Here is a 17,150-nt window from a genome sequence, read left to right as displayed (position 1 = left end):
TTGGTTGGACAGTGTTCTCGAAGCTACCAGCATGAGTTTGACCAGACTGCAGGAGGACAGGAAGACTGGAGTGCCTGGAACAGGTGAGGCTGCAGGTCCCTTATTTTGGCTGCTGGTCCCTTATTTTCAAATCTGTAAGTTGACAGCTATGCTTTGATGGCTAGACATTTCTGTTGAACTCCCTTAAAGAAGGAGGTTGGGGGGCAGGAGGCCATCCACATTTGCTGAAGAATTTTGCTGCTTAAAAACAAAACAAGTACAATGGCAGGATTGAGCCAAAGAGCTGATGGAATAACCGCAGAGCCAGCAAAAATATATAAATAATGCTTAAAAATAGCATTGGATACTGTGGTGAATAGTTACACACCAGGGAAAAAAGTGTCCTAGACAATTTCACAACCTGGAAATAGCCTCTCTCCAATTTGCCGTTCCCCCAAGAAGAGTCTTTCCAGTTTCACCATCTGCTAAATGTGAATTCCTTTAGAATAAGAGCATACCTTCCCGCCCACTTCCTTACAAGTTGGTTCACCTACAGTGCTCAGTTTCTTCCTTTGCTTCTTCCTGATTGGGGGAGGGTGTAAATACTAAAAAGGGGGGGGGAGGAGAAGGTATAGTTTAGCAAAAATGCAGATTACTCAGACCAAGCTTGCCAGTCCTGGAGGTGCTATTAAATATAGGATTGTTTGCAGCATTGGAAAATACATTACAAAAGAGGGGTAGGGAGCTTGTGGCCCCTTCAGATGTGCTAGTTACTGAGGTGTAAGGAACTCTTCATCCAGATCCTCAGGCCTTCCTATATGGAAAAGGTTTCCAGGTTAGTTTGGGGGATCAGCCTGCCATTCTTTGTGACCAAAATGTTTGGTTTATCATGTGATGTGCAAACCAAGCATGCTTCTCCAGAAAGCCAGGAGATAGGGACATTATCCCATGTTGGCACAGGGAAATCAATTTACATAAATATCCACAAGCAAGACCTGCTGTTTACAGTTTAGCCTCCATTTCCCCCCCCCCCATGTTAATGAGCTTTCAGCTTAGGTTGAACCACTGGGCCTGGGCAAAATATCCCCTTTCTTCTCTGTTTGGGTCTTGGCTTAGCCAACTGAGTCCTGGTTCTCAGAAGCTGCTAATAAGAAGATGTAATGAGACCCTATTGCCATCTTTAGGCAGAATGGCTGAAGAGGCAGGGATAAGACTTAACCATGGTTTGGTCAATATAGTTGTAACACTTAACCATGGTTAATGCAAACCATGGTTTGTGAATCCACTGCAAAGCCATAGTTTTATATTCTGTCCTCCAGCCAGTCCTTCCCTATGAGTTAGGAGTAAATAAGTAATGCTTACCATGGTCAGGAAAAACACAGTTGTTAAGCATTTTGTGTACAGGGCAGGGAGTAAAGGCCATTTAGCTTGCAGTTTGTTGAAGGCTTGAGGCAAGTACAGTGGTACCTCAGGTTAAGTACTTAATTCGTTCTGGAGGTCCGTTCTTAACCTGAAACTGTTCTTAACTTGAAGCCCCACTTTAGCTGATGGGGCCTCCTGCTGCTGCCGCGCCGCCGGAGCATGATTTCTGTTCTCATCCTGAAGCAAAGTTCTTAACTCAAGGTACTATATCTGGGTTAGCGGAGTCTGTAACCTGAAGCGTATGTAACCTGAAGCGTATGTAACCCGAGGTACCACTGTAGAGGAATGATGTGGAATTATATAACCCAACTTTGGGTGCACGCAGTGTTACTGATACCCCTACTATGAAAATAAAATATGCAAACAAGGGGTGGGGAAGAAGGTTTTTTTTAATCTTTTGTTGTTTGATTGGGACAAGAAAATTGGAGAGGAGAATAATAGCCTTCAAGAGTAACTAATTGACCTTTGTACATCGATTCACTCATTCACTGTGTAGGCAAACTTGGTATCAGTAGATGCAGCTCAGGTGTGACTCATTCTTCTCCACACAGTAAAGTTAGAGAATACTCTTTTCTTAGCATCTGCTTAACACAGGGCAAGGTATACATATATATTCCACCAAATATATTCCTGTATTTGTGCTAAGCAAACTTCATTTAGTCTCTAGCGGAAGGAAGGCCACAAAACAGTTCAAAATTCCAAGCAGAATTTTTAAATTAGTTTTCAGCAGAGGTTTCTCCCTTAATGTTCTAACTTGATTTTTTGGATCTTTGTATTCAGCTGCAGGGGGATTTTCTTTTATTCCTGTCAAATGCTTGAATGGTAATTTCAGAGCCTCTCGTGTCTTTCACCATGGAAGTGATTGACAGTCTCTTACTGTGATGCCTTTCATAGCAAATATGATTGATAACCTTAGCCAAATTACATGCTTACCCTTCGGTTCTTAACTTCCAGCCCCCTTCTCCCTTTCTTAATTGCTTCAGCTAACCCCCTTCTCCCCTTCCTTTTGTCTTCTCTCATTTTGCTAATCCTACATCTCTGTGGTGCCTGATACACTAGAATGTTCTTGCTGATTACTGGAGTTATATTGGCAAGACTTTGCGCTCGTAGGTGTAAAATTACTGGATTTTGCACAGTGGGGCCATTTGCAAGTTCTGGGTGTACTCCACAGAAAAATAAAATGCATTTGAATTATTCTGTGTGCCTCTTATCTGGCTCATATTGTTCCTTTTATGAACTGTGGGAATTATTATTATTTTATTTGCTAATTGGTTTTATTTAGAGAATAAAATATTTTTGCTTTCTAATCCTTTGTACCAACAGGCCTTTAAAATGTTCTTTTAATATATTTTACTTTGTTTTTTTTAAAAAAAATAGTAGCCAGGTTTAGTGTGTGTGTGTCTTGTATTATATTGCATAGACTGACATATGTTTCATATTATATTGTGTTGGAATAACACATCTCTGGAGATGGTTAAAAATAGTTTTGTGTTTTTATGCAGTTCACCATCCCATTTTAGAAAATGCCTTCTTGGGAGCTGCTTAGGAGTGTTTCCAATTACTGTCAGGGTATTGTTTTTTCAGGCAAATTACTATATTTTGAGTGGTATTAGTATGAAGGTCTGGGACCAGGATGTAAAGAGGAGGCCTGGGGAACTGCAGCAGACATGCAAGCAATGGACCAGAAAGGAATTCAGGACAAATTACATATTAAGTGATGGAAATTCTGTGGCTTTCACCAGTCCCTGCCAGCATAACTAGATGATGGGAGTTGTAGTCCAACAATGTCTGGGTGGGCACAGGTTCTCAATCCCTTGAGAAACAGGTTTAAAGACAAGCAGAAGGAAGGCAGAGGAAAGAAAAATACAGGCGCAAATTAAGAACACACAAGAGTATTGAGTGGAGATGAATCTCAGCTTAGTAGCTCCCAGCATGAGCTGTTGACCAGCCTGTCAACAAACCTTTCATGATTTGTGAGCAGCTAGGGCCAAAGGCAAGCTGGGAGCAAATCACTCCCAGGTGAATTTGGCTAAAAGTCAATAGAGAAGACTGACGAGTGCTTTGTAGCAAAGGCCAGCCGTTTTCAGATGGCAGGCATTGGTTGGGTAATCATCTATATTATTTTCTTCTTCTGGGAACTTAACATAAATGTTGCCACTGAACTATGATATCTTCTAGATTGAGCCTTCTTCCAGTTTTTTTAGGGACTGAGTTAGGGTTTTGGTACTTGTCATTATTTTAGTTTCGATTCTCTTCCTTTGTTTTTAGGATCTTGCAATCTGCTTTTGAGCCAATAGATGGATATACACACTCGCACATATGAGGGGAGGGAGGAAATAAGAAACTCTACACTGCAGTTATAGAAGATGCTACACTAGTGGTCGGTGTTGTGGAAACCTTTTGGAGAAAGTTTATTTCCAAGGTTTGATGCCTCATAACACTTTTTTTGGAGTAATACATAAAATTATATATCAATGGAAAGATAATTTACCGTACCTTTCTGTGTATTAGATGAGGGGTTTTTACTTCGGCAGTTTGGCTTGCCCCGCTTGTGATTGTTAGCATTTGCCAGTTGGGTGAGTGATATTCATTTCGGCATTTCCCCCCCTAAAAAAAGCTCAACAACTCCCCCATTTTCCTAAATTTGAGCCCCCCAAAATAGAGAGCGTCTTATACATGGGGGCATCTTATAGACGGAAAAGTACGGTAATGAAGAATGTAATGCAACAGGGTTTGTTCAATTATCTGTATTGTGTCAAAAGTTCCATTTATATATTATTTTATGGTATTACTCCAAAAAAAAGTGGTGTTACGAGCCATCATTGCCAAAACAAGATGACACCTGATTGGCTCTCTAAACACTCCTTTTTCTGTTTATTTGGCTATAACATTTGATAGAATACAGATAACTGAACAAACCTTGTTGCATTATATTCTTCCTTAAATTATCTTTCCATTGATGTATAATTTTGTGGTATTACTCCAAAAGAAGTGGTGTTATGAGTCATGAAACCTTGGAAATACAGTACACTTTCTCCAAAACGTTTCCACAATTTTGGCCACTAGTGTAGCTGTTGTGATACAATTCCCGTTATAATTGTGAGCTGAATTATATGTTGCAGGAGTTAGGATTCCGCCGCTAGTATCCCTGTGTCAGATTCTCCCATCCATTCTTTTCTTATGTTGCGGTGATCTGCATTTCCCTGCCTTGACTTCCTGTCTTTACCTCAAGGAAACCTGGGACATCATAGTGTTAGGGTGCAAGATGAGTGTTGCTGCATGTTTACTGACAAGGAATGAGAAGAACATACCCAGCAGAACTCTCATAGAGCTCACAATCAGGAGTTCCACCTGAAACCTGACTGATTTCATTTACTGTGCTGTTCTCATACTAGGTGGCATGCAAGCATCTTGGGCCACAGAAACACCATGAACCATGGTAGCTACCCTAATATACAAAGGCAGTGAATTCCTCAGAATATGAGCTGCTTCACTGAATGCCCCGTTTCTTATGACAGGTGCCACAAACGGACAGTTAGCAGGGCTTCTCCAGCAGAGCTAAAAACATTGCTAGGAATGTATAGAGAAAGGTATTCGTTCAAGTAGATAGTTTCCAAGTTCTTTAAAAGGCTTCTTACATTAACAGCTTACGTTAGGTGTAACCTCCTTTTGTCTGGACAATTCATGGTCAGGGCCTACCCTTTCAGCTATGGAACCTTCTCCAGAAGTGACATAATGTGCCCTGGCCCATGATCTCAGAAGCCATTTCTCCGCATTCCTCTCCACATGGCTATAATTGCACGGAGGGCTACGTAAGGCTGGCAACTACTAGCACCATCCAAAAGGGAAAGCAGCTGTCTGCCCATAGGCGCTCCTTGACTTTGAACCCTGCTAAATTGGGTTCTCTGGGACACTGTGGGATAGTCACAATGGTGGCAACTTCCTAGCACTGGCACCATAAGTGGTCAAGGGACCAGATGGGAAGGAGAGCTAAACAGCAACAATGGAGAAGGACTGGAGGGCTTGGCCCTGACAGTTAACTCAGATAACCGTGGGCCAGAAGTAGCACAACATAACATCAAAGGGCACAGGCCCCGTTTGGGATATATGAGGGTACTTGGATGCAACAGAAGGAAGAAAGCTTAAATGTGCTATAAGAAAGGGGGGGCGATGTTTCTTCTTGGCTTGGAAAGGTCACCCACTTTCACTTTGCAATGTGTTTATAAAGCTGAAGTGAGGTTTAGCGCCTGCAGACCACATATATCATGGCATGAGACTCTCTCTCTCTCTTGCGTTGGTACATTGACAGATAACGCTGCTAATGTGCAAAGCTCATGAATGGAGGTAATCTCCTTTTTTCTGTAGATGGAGTTGGGAAAAGGTTGGAGGTTAACCACACCACAGCCATTTCAGATGTTCAAGGTAAGATGGAACAAGTTCACCTTACTTGGGGATATTTTCCCTTATGAGAGTTAAAACCAGAATATGCTTGTCGGTCAAAGCCAAAGGGGAGTTTTATAACAAAAGTTTATGGGGGCTAAAACAGATTGTATGTTATTGCACAGTTCCATGCCATAAACATTAGCCCTTTTTAACCCTCCCCTCATCCCCTCATCGTGGATATACAGTTTTGATTTCTTTCTCATGGGTACTGAAATCCAGCACCTGGCCTCCTATGAAAGATATGAAATGCATATTCCATGATAATTTTTCAAAATTCCAATGCATTTGAAATCATAATTGTTTAGGAATGTAAGCTTGTGCGTATTGCTCTATATGTGAGTATGAGAGACCGAACAAGGAGCTGTTTCACAAAGGCAGCAGCAGTTACAATCCCAGTTTATTGTGGGGAAATTGTGGTTAATTTTTGAAAAATTAACCATAGAGCGGGCTGCGTCTGTTCTGCACACAAATCCACAGACCACCAAAATCAGGATCCATTTTGGAAGTTGAGGCCATTTGCTGAGCTTGGCATAATTCACTTTGCTTCCATGATTCAGGCTTTTGACTGCTTTGCAATTTTGATGTGCGTGGGCAATGCATAGGTAGTTCTGACCATGGCAGTGAGTGCTTGGCACCAAATGGGCCACAACTGCACAAAAGAAGTCCAGATTATGCTTTCTTTGTTTTTATAAAAAGAAGAAGAAGTGTTGAAACTGTGGGGCAGGCAGGCAGGCAGGAACTGAATGGGAGTAGTGCCAACACCAGAAAAAAATATTCTGCAGGGCAAGCTGAATCTTGCTCAGATACTAGATTGCATGTCTACATAGTGAGCTGCATATAAGCAAACAGTGCACAGTTCAGCTTTTGCCTTCCTTGCATGGCCTTCATTATCTCCACTAATGATCCTTCCAAGTTCCAGTTCCATAATTAGAAGGAAAATAATAATAAGTAATGCTGGAAGAGGATGGAGACTTGAAAAATCCCTCAGCAAATGTTATATGAGGATTCCTGCATTGTGCTGCTCCACCTTGCATGAATTTCTAAGACTGTTCCATTATTATTCATGGGCTCCAATTCTGTGAAGGTCAGAGCTCTTGTGTAAAACATTTACAAATCAGATGGGACGCTTCACACACAGTAAAAAACGGTGGGGTGTCCTCTTGCACAGACAGAACCTTTTTATTTTGGATATAGTTTGTTGCTTCAGGGCAGAAATGACATATCTAAAGAATTCAGGCAATCAAGAGAGAAGGAGCCATCAGTCTTCATTAAACTGGTACCATCAAATGATTTAGCTCAGCTGTTAAGACTTCAGCTTCCCCAGAGGCCCTGTGCATTGTAAGAAAATAGGATGCTAGTTGCTGAACGCTATGAAGAATCTGCTAAAGGCACCTTAAATTTGCCAGGCAGTGTAACACAGAAAACTTATACTATGCTTGAATTTAGGAAGCTTTCTTGAAAAGTTAACCACATATTTGTGAAATAAGAGGTGGTTTTATTTTATTTTGTGACTTTCCAAAAATATGTGGACCTATCTTTGTACAGGGTAATTCCTCTCCCTTTCAGACTAGTACAAACCCACACACAGTTTGCTATAGCCATTTGCTCATAACTAAAGGCTGCTGTGACAACTCATAATGAGCCAGAAGGGCATTGCTAATTTGTGTATCTTATTTATGCATCATTAACATTTTCCACAAACTGTGACATCAGGTCGTATCGAACAGATGAGTTGTACTTCTGTGCTGCCACTTACACAGTCTCCAGTGTGAACCTGAAAACCAATTCAGATCTTACTTTTTTGTAGACTAAGAATTATTTGAATGTTTTCATAAGCAGGAAAGTGTACTGTGCGAATGAGTAGCACTATGCATTTTTATGGTAAGTCTACTCAATTGCTGCTTGTAGGTAAGTTAATCATTTCTGTGTGGCTGGTCCTTGGGTTTGTAGCTTCTAAATTCTGCATGGGAGGAGGATAGATTAGTCCTTTCCAGGATTGTGAAGGAGGTACAGAAACCAGGCACCCATGTGAAAAGGAAAGCAATTTCATTCCAAGGACCCAGGGGTGACTTTTTTCTTTAAAGACCCTTTGTTAATTGGGACCTTAGTTTATAAATGGTTGAACAGTGGAAATGTTTGGTCAAAAATTCACATACTGGGGGAAAAGAGGGTATGGTGCACAGTATTTCACTTTTAGGATAGAATCAAATATGAAGGCATACCTCTTTCCAGTGCAGTTACAATGCAGCTGTGATGACCCAAGATTCTAGTTTCTGTTGATTTCCAGGGTTCAAAACCAGGTTTTGGTGCCAAAACGAAATAATCTTGTCTGTAACATTTGAAGAAATAATTATGTTCTTTGTGCTTTGTTTGTTTGTTTGTTTGTTTGTTTGTTTAATTGACTTCTGGATTATTTTAAAATAGTGAGACATGTTTGTCACATTTTCTTATATTTGCTTGCAGTCGTTATGACTAGAAACATACTCTTTTTAAAAAAAGAAGTCTCAAATTCAGTCATAAACCTCTGGGCTATGTGTCTCCTCACCATCATTGTTGCAGTAATATATTGTTTCTGTTAAAAAATTGAAATAGCCCAAGAGCATATGTAAACCATGGTTAAGTGATCAATAACATGCCATAGATCTGTTCTCCCCTCCCCTCCCTTCATCTTTGTGAATTCCTGAATCTTACTCGTTCAGTGTTAACTATGGTGCTATCTTACATTTGTGATGGGCTAATTCTCATCATGTTGAACTGTTAATTGAATATTTGAAGGTAGGGATAGAATGAAGCTGGTTTGCACACCCTGGTTAAAGTCTAGGCACTGCACTGGTGCAGACCTAAACCTCTGCCATAGTTTCTATCTATCTATCTATCTATCTATCTATCTATCTATCTATCTATTTATCTATCTATTTTTTTGAAAATCCATTCTAGCCAGGGAATTTCTACACATGAGAGGAAGTGAACCTATGAGCCTGGAGCATTCTCCCAACTTCCTAACCATGGTTAGGCCATTGCTAGCATTATGTATTCAGTGGCATAGACTCTGTTTGCTAAGCCAAAACATAGCTTTGTGCAAATGTGCAGGTTTTGGGAGGGGAGATTGTGGCTGCTTTGCTCCTGCACCGGTCATGTTGTGAGCTATACTGACTGGAGCAAGGCAAACCACAAGCAACAACAGCAGAACCATGGTAGGAGCAAAAGAGCTGTGATACCTCTCAGAAATCTGCAAACTTGCACGTTTACGCTAAGCCATAGTTAGGCTTTGTGTTATGTGCAAACTGGGCCGCGGTGTGTTATCTCACGGTTTGTGTGTTTAAAGATGATTTACTTTCTCTCCTCTTCCCTCTTTGCCTCCATTATTCTATTGGCTGAAGGGATTTGCTATTGCCCCGTATTATAAATGTCTTTAAAGACCTCTGCTTAATCCTGTAATTTTCAGAATGCCCATAAAGCAAGTTGCTTTGGCCTCTGTTGTATGGCAAGGCAACCAGATTTGATGTCCTGGATGTTGACTTTAAGGTACTTTAGAAAGATACCCTTGAGGAAAAAGGCTCCCATAGCAACTATTTCCAGTACTTGCAGATGATCAGTCTTTTCTTGATCAACAGAAAAGGCAACTTGATGAGGATGCAACTGCACCCATTTGCTGAAGTGTATAGGTATATGTAGTTTTGTGCCCAACAAAGGAGAAAAGCTACCAGGAGATGAGAACTAGGGGAAAGGGTGGTTAACTGAGCACTATAATGAGCAAATTCAGTTATGCTCATAGCCAGAGCTGTGCCTCAAAAACATTTTGTCAGGTGGACTGCAGGTGGCTATATAAAGCATCAGGGAAAAGCAAGATGAAGCATGCCTTATTTCTCTTCATTTTGCTTTACCCAAAGCATTCCTCTTATTCCAAATGCACTGGTTGCAAACCAATTCTGTTCAGTATAAGAAACAGGAGGCACAACTTATAAATACTGACCATTGACACCTGTGATAAATGACTACAGGTTGTTTTGAACACCTGTCAGACAAAAAACCCATTTATGCTATAAATGGAGTGTGCTTTGTAAAGCTGTTCTTTGTGAGAAGACCGAAAGGAGATCCTTCAAAGGCTGCTAATCTTGCAGCTTTCTCTATTGGATAGAATCAGCAACTATTGACATAGAATTTCAGATGCTAGGATGTTGCTTTTGCTTTACTGTGTTAGAAATATTCTGTTTTAAAAAACGTGAAATAACAGAAATAATTTAAAAACATGAAATAACACAACTCGTATAATTCCATTTACATTTTTCTTCTTCTTAGGGGGATACTTCCTATGTGAAGGACCGCTGGTGTGTGTTTGATGGATTCATGGTATTTTGTCTTTGGGTGTCATTAGTTTTACAGGTAAATTATGTTGCATTACGATAAGTGCAGAAATACAGCCTTGATCTCTGGCCAAGCCCTCACCTCAGCTTAAGTGAAAAAATAAAAACACTCTTGAGGGCCACACTTCTGGTAACAACCAAGACCTTCTGCAGTAGAGTTGGTCCCGTTCCTCAGAGCTAAACCAAACAGGAAGATTATCTTCAGGTCCAGTGTTTGGGGCAGTGGTCTTTCTGCAGCTTCCCACGCCAGACCCCATGGTTACCTCCATAATAATCAGCTGAGTACAAAATGAAAATAATAGCTTGCATCCTAAAGCAAGTTAATAGAAAGACACTCACAGAAGGAAGACTTCCTTTCCTTTTACCTACACCAGCTATCCATGTCCCTTGAAAAACCTCTCCAGCATATCAGAGGTGCCTTGTCGATAGCCATAGGCCTGGGTAAAGAGGAATGTTTTTGCCTGGTGCCTAAAGACATATAGTGATGGCACCTGGCGAGTCTCCCTGGGGAGAACATTCCACAACCAGGGAGCCACCACAGGGAGGAAAAATCATTGAAAAGAATTCATGCAGTACTCAAATGCTTACATCAGGAGTGGTGCACATACTTTATTACAAACTTTGATAAATCAATGGATTGCAATTTTTAAATTGGCTGGGGAAACCCAGCCAGATGGGCAGGGTATAAATTATAAATTATAAATTATTATTAAATATTCTAAGGGCACAATCTCTCCTGCTTCTGCTCAATAGATCCTTCCCCCTACTTGGCTTGTATGAAGTGCTGCATACAGTGGTTGCCCGCAAGACGAATGCCTCGCAAGACGGAAAACCCGCTAGACGAAAGGGTTTTCCGTTTTGGAGGTGCTTCGCAAAACGAATTTCCTATGGGCTTGCTTCGCAAGACGAAAATGTCTTGCGAGTTCCTGTGGGGTTTTTCTCCTCCCCCCCCCTTTTTCCCAAGCCGCTAAGCCGCTTATCAGCTGATCCGCTAAGCCGCTAAGCCGCTTAACAGCTGATCCGCTAAGCCGCTAAGCCGCTTAACAGCTGATCCGCTAATCAGCTGATCCGCTAAGCCCGCTAAGCCGCTAATAGCGCTAATCCGCTAAGCCGCTAATGGGCTTGCTTCGCAAGACGAAAAAACCGCAAGACGAAGAGACTCGCGGAACGGATTCTTTTTGTCTTGCGAGGCACCACTGTACTATATATGGCTAGAATAGGAAGCCTGAACACTTCCTGTTTTCTCCACCCAATTCTCTCTCTCCAACCCAGATCTGGTCTGGAAGAGGTCCTATAGGAATCCCACCAGAGGCTTTGTGTTCTCTGCTTGAGTGTTTCAGCTTAATATGCATTTTTTCTTTGCCCCTGGTAGATTATTTCAATCCTCCCTCCCTTTTAGTTTCACCTTCATGAATGAGATAATTGACATTTGGTGTTCCGGGATAAGTCACTTGAACTATAAAATCAGTTGCCGAAAGGGTCTTGTTTCAGAAACCAGTGTTAAACTGGGAACAAGCGCTGAAAGGAGATTGCCATTGAAAATACATTGCCCTGGAAATATTTATGCAAAACAATGCAAACTTTAGAAAACAGCTCAAAGAACAGTAGTATGCTCAGGAAAAAAATCAGAAGGAAAAAGACGTTCTTTTGTTCCTAGGTGTTTGAAATAGCTGATATAGTTGATCAAATGTCACCTTGGGGCATGTTGAGGATCCCACGGCCGCTTATTATGATTCGAGCATTCCGGATCTATTTCCGCTTCGAGTTGCCAAGAACCAGGATAACCAACATCTTAAAGTAAGTTGTTTGCTAAATCTAGACACAACGGTATATGAATACTTGGGATGGGGAGGCAATGGCATTGTGTTGTCTAGGATTATTTTAAACATGCAATCATAAGCTTCTTAATTTCTATTAGATATATAATACAAACTGTGAATTTTTGGGGAAATGTCACAGGATTGCTTAAGAAATTCTAGCCCCTATATTCAATAAAAATTACATATATTAAACAGAAGTTCCAGCCCCGTCTTTCTGTCTTCCAATTTTTCAAACATTTTTAAAGATTTCATAAAGTTTGATTAATATTATTTTAATCCAATTTCTCCCATCAGTTCTGGGCTGCTATGAATGTTGGGATAATGAATGCCCTGTATTAGAAGCTTCTATTTGAAGCCCAAGCTTCTATTTGAAGTTCTTTTCCTTTGACCTCTTCACACACCACAATTTTCAGGTGAACACTTGAAGTTGGTGTCCATCTGTCTCGGGAGACAGTGGAGGAGGGCACCACTTAAGATTTAATTGTACCATTTGGTTGTATGGGGTACACTCATCAGAGAGCCCTGAAAATTTGGGGTTGCTGTAGGCCTAACTACACATGAGATAGAAGTTCCACAAGACATGTTGGATGAGGGTTAGGGGATCTGTTTTTACCTGAAAAACCGGTGCTTGGGGGAGGGATGTTGAACACTCTCTACACTCCCTGCTAACCTCTCTTCAGCCAGAGCCAGCTGTACCATTTGATAATAGGATAGCCAACTCAGAGCAGCAGCTGCTAAGGGGCAGGTAGTGGTTGTAAGGTGTTGGAGGGTAAAGTGATGAGTGCCGTTGCGGCCTGTCTTGCACCCCTTTAGCATCCTTAGGTGCGGTGGTTGATGATACCCTGTCATCAGTGTTGGAGACAGATTGGATTGTCCTTACAGGTATATATATATTATTGGGATGTGTGTATGTGTGCCATCTTGTCCTTGACTTGGACGAGTTCTGCTTTCAGCCTAGGTAAGCATGGAGAGGAGAAAGGCACTTGAGAAAGTACAGAGAAGTAAGAAACCAGTGAGGAAAGAGGTCTGCAATTCCTCACGTGGACACTCTTATTTGCTATTAAAAAATCGGACATGCATCCCTCCTTTCTATGCAATTCCCAAGACATGCCCTGCCATTTTTCAGATTATTCCACCACCTCCCAACCCAGTTTATCTTCCCTTTAAGACTGCTTGCTTCCTTTAATCTAGCCCTGCATTTCAAAGGGCTAAACCGCAGTATGGCTATCCCCTGTGCCATGAAGCTATTCTCCACTCATCTACCACATATGGATGGGATATTGCACTACTGGCGTTGAACTTGTGCAGGTTACTTGCATGTAATGCATATCACTTTCCTTTTTCGTTAGGCGCTCAGGTGAACAAATTTGGAGTGTTTCAATATTCCTTCTGTTCTTTCTGCTTCTGTATGGAATTCTGGGGGTTCAGATGTTCGGACCTTTCACGTATCATTGTGTAACAAATGATACAAAGCCAGGGTAAGTCTAAATGATGATTTTTTTAAAACTTTGTATCAGTGACCTTCTGTCTGAAGCTGAACTCGAAACGGAGAAATCACAAGGAAAGAGTTCCTCTAGCAAGACACTGAACTGCAAACAAATTCTGCTAAAAATAGGATCCGACTTGGAACTTGGGGTTCCTGTGAGTCAGTGACTCAATTTGCACACAACACTCAGAGAAACCATGGCTTGGTTAGTATGAGTGAGCCAGCCTACTCGTTCCCAGGACAATGAACACAACCTCGCTCACTAAATCTTGGTTGCAGCTCATGATTTGATTGCAGTGAGACAAACCACGAGCCCTGGTCCAGACATGTTATTGCTATTTATTGTTTGTAAGCCGCTTTGGGATTCATTTGAATGAAAAGCATCATAGAAAGGCAATCAATCAATCAATCAATCAATCAATAACACTAAGTCAAACCATAGCTTAGCTCTGGGTAGTGCAGCAGCAGCAGCAAAACCATGGGAAGAGCACAACCACTGTGATCTTTTGCTCTGGGAACACAGACCAATACAAGCCCCTCCCCAGTTCAGTTAATGTAATTACATCTTGCATGCTTGAAAGGCTGGTGGTTCTATTTGTGCAGCCCACTTTATTGCTTTTATTTTATTTATTTATTTTTGCAATATAGATATATTTATGCCAGGAAAGCAAACAAACCAACCAACAAACATGCATACAATCAAATAAACAAACTATAAATTGACAAACAGACAGTAGCAATGTATGAAACAGCACAGTTCTTATAACTAACATCATTTATACCCCCAATGATGTGAACGATTGTAAAACTTGTAAAACAAGAAATTAAAAATGACTTCCAATTAGTCTCGCTGTACTTTATCTGTTGATTATCTTATACCGCACAGTTACATATTTCTTATAAGTTTCTGTTAACTTCCCTACAAACTTATATTTGTACAATGCAAGGTTCAGTCTAATTCTGCCAAGAAGTTTCCTTTTATACCATAATTTTTAAAGTATTCTTTAAAAATTCTCCAATCCTTATAGACTATTTGTTTTGTTTGGCCTCTTATCCTTCCTGTTGTCTTTGCTAGCTGCAGGTATTCTACCATTAGGATTTGCCAATCCGCCATGTTAGGTATGGCTGTATTTTCCCAGTTTCCAGCTACTAAGATTCTGGCCGCTGTTATCCCATACATGAACAATGTTCTTTTCGATTTCCCTGTTTCTTTTGGCTATTTTATTTTTTTGAATTATAAACTTCGTTGTGTTTGTTACAGAGTATCTGCTTGCTCTGCGAAGCCAAACACAGCCCACCCACCATGATTTGTGGCCTACGTTTGCTTGGCGACTCCTTGTTTTGCAGGAGGAGCCGGGTGGGTTGGAGTAGGAGTTTATTGACACTTTCCCTTGTAGGTTGCTATAAGGTTTGTTGAGGAACAAGGGTGTGGAGGCCTGGCCGATAGACAAATGGCCTTTACTTCAGCTTTTGGCAAGTATATTCTCTTGTTCTAAGTATCCTTTTGGATGCAGGCTCTCTTCACTATGACTTAAAAGTGACTGTGCTGAGATAAGGCCATACCAGCAACAACTGCTGGACATATGAAAAAGAGAAAGTGCTCTGTTCCTCCCCCAGCTTGAAAGCAAGAACATTTTGATTTTAAAACAAACATAAATCGGCTCCGTGAAAATCTGAATCTTTATGTCAGTAAGATAGAAGAGTCGAACCAACTGTTCAGCTGCTAACAAGATTTATTTTTTCTATTAAAACAAACAAACCAAACCAACATTGAGTGCTGCATTTTCTAGTTGCTTCTGTTTGTCCTAATTTTCGCTGCCAGGTCCCCTCCCCTTTCCCTTGAGAGGATTCTGAATCTCTTTCTTGCTAAGCATTCTTCACACTCATTATCCTGTTGTTATAATTACTTATCTAACTCCATTTCTTCTGAGGCAGATACTATTTCGCCCTTTGTTATACTGGCCTCCACCATCCCCCACAACTATTTTGTTGTTTAGTAGGCTTCCTTGCTGCAAAATAAAAAAACCCGTCTCTTCTTCATATTTATGTAATGGGGGGGGGGATTATTTCGTAGATTCTGCCCTTTGTGGTTTTGGATCTAGGAGGGAAAGTCTAAATCCCAACTTGTTTGGAAGTAGCCCCCCTACATCCAAAACCGCCAGGCACAGAATTTCCTAAAGTGAAATTCAGACAAAATATATATAAATAAAAATGGTTTTCCTGGGGTTTACTTCCTGATTAGTTTACCTAAGACTAGAACCATAGGTACAGTATGGTGATTAAAACAAAACAAAAAATCCATGATGCTGATTACTAGGACATTCGTTCCCACATTTCTCCAAGGTGCTCAGGGAAACATACAATGCCTCCCCTCCTCTATTGTATTTGTACTGCATTGTATTTGTATTTGTAAGGTAGTGAATGGCTCAAGGTCACCCTAAGAACTTCATTGCCAAGTAGGAATTTGAAACTGGGTTTCTTCAGTATTAGTCTCCTGCACTGCACCGATTCTCTTACATGCAAAGCAGGATATGTTCCTATATCCTATATCCTACCTAGCCCTGAACTAGTTGGTTAGAGCATAGTGCTGATAACACCAAGGTTGCAGGTTCAGTCCCCATGTGGGATAGCTGCACATTCTTGAATTACTGGGGGTTCAACACTACAATTCTATGATTCTTCTGCTGCCCTCCCCCCTATAATAGTTTATGAGAAGAAACGTAACCAGGTACAGCATCACATTTCCTCTTTTGCGGTGAAGCCTTATCGTCTGTATCAGTAGGCACTTTACTATGTGACTTTGGTGGGTCATCATTGCTTTCAGACTCCCTTAAACAGGGTTGTTGTTGTTGTTTAGTCATTTAGTCGTGTCCGACTCTTCGTGACCCCAAGGACCAGAGCACGCCAGGCACTTCTGTCTTCCACTGCCTCCCGCAGTTTGGTCAAACTCATGCTGGTAGCTTCGAGAACACTGTCCAACCATCTTGTCCTCTGTCGTCCCCTTCTCCTTCTGCCCTCCATCTTTCCCAACATCAGGGTCTTTTCCAGGGAGTCTTCTCTTCTCATGAGGTGGCCAAAGTATTGGAGCCTCAGCTTCAGGATCTGTCCTTCCAGTGGGCACTCAGGGCTGATTTCCTTAAGAATAGATAGGTTTGTTCTAACTGCAGTCCATGGGACTCTCAAGAGTCTCCTCCAGCACCAGAATTCAAAAGCATCAATTCTTCGGCGATCAGCCTTCTTTATGGTCCAGCTCTCACTTCCATACATCACTACTGGGAAAACCATAGCTTTTACTATACGGACCTACTAGACAGGGTTACTGTGATGCTAAAACAGTGGTTCTCAAACTTCTTCCTCTGGGCCACACTGAATGTTTCTTAATGATAAGAAGTACGCTGGAAAGCAAAAAGAAACTACTCCTAGCTGTGCTTTATAACAGCATTGTCCAACATGTCGATCGTAGGATCCCCCCCCCCCAAAAAAAAAGCTCAACAACCTTGATGAAGCATTAAGCAGTCCCCAACAACTCTGGTCAATCCAATGGGTAGATCACTGCCAGTTTTTTTATAGTGGTAGTAGATCGCAGTCTCTTGGGAGTTGGACAGCCCTGATTTATAACATACCTCACAGCTGTGG

The 17,150-nt window shown here is 41.3% G+C and overlaps 1 protein-coding gene across 7 annotated transcripts in view; it reads left to right on the top strand.

Annotated features, from left to right (window-relative positions):
• Positions 1–17,150, top strand: part of NALCN (sodium leak channel, non-selective) — a 184,106-nt gene that overhangs the window by 19,600 nt on the left and 147,356 nt on the right. For 3 of the 7 annotated variants that reach the window (XM_083610340.1, XM_083610335.1, XM_083610338.1), the window contains exons 4-7: positions 5,767–5,823; positions 10,144–10,227; positions 11,866–12,005; positions 13,378–13,506. The exons of 1 other annotated variant lie outside the window; for it this stretch is intronic. In XM_083610340.1, coding sequence (XP_083466466.1) covers positions 5,767–5,823; positions 10,144–10,227; positions 11,866–12,005; positions 13,378–13,506 — 410 coding nt within the window. The remainder of the gene's footprint in view (positions 1–5,766; positions 5,824–10,143; positions 10,228–11,865; positions 12,006–13,377; positions 13,507–17,150) is intronic. 3 more of the 7 variants (XR_014547207.1, XM_083610341.1, XM_083610339.1) reach the window with 1 other exon arrangement.

Source organism: Podarcis filfolensis (genome assembly GCF_964270895.1).
Source record: "Podarcis filfolensis genome assembly, chromosome: 4".
Lineage (NCBI taxonomy): Eukaryota > Metazoa > Chordata > Lepidosauria > Squamata > Lacertidae > Podarcis > Podarcis filfolensis.
Note: the sequence above shows the minus strand (reverse complement) of the source record. Positions and strands in the feature narration are given on the sequence as shown.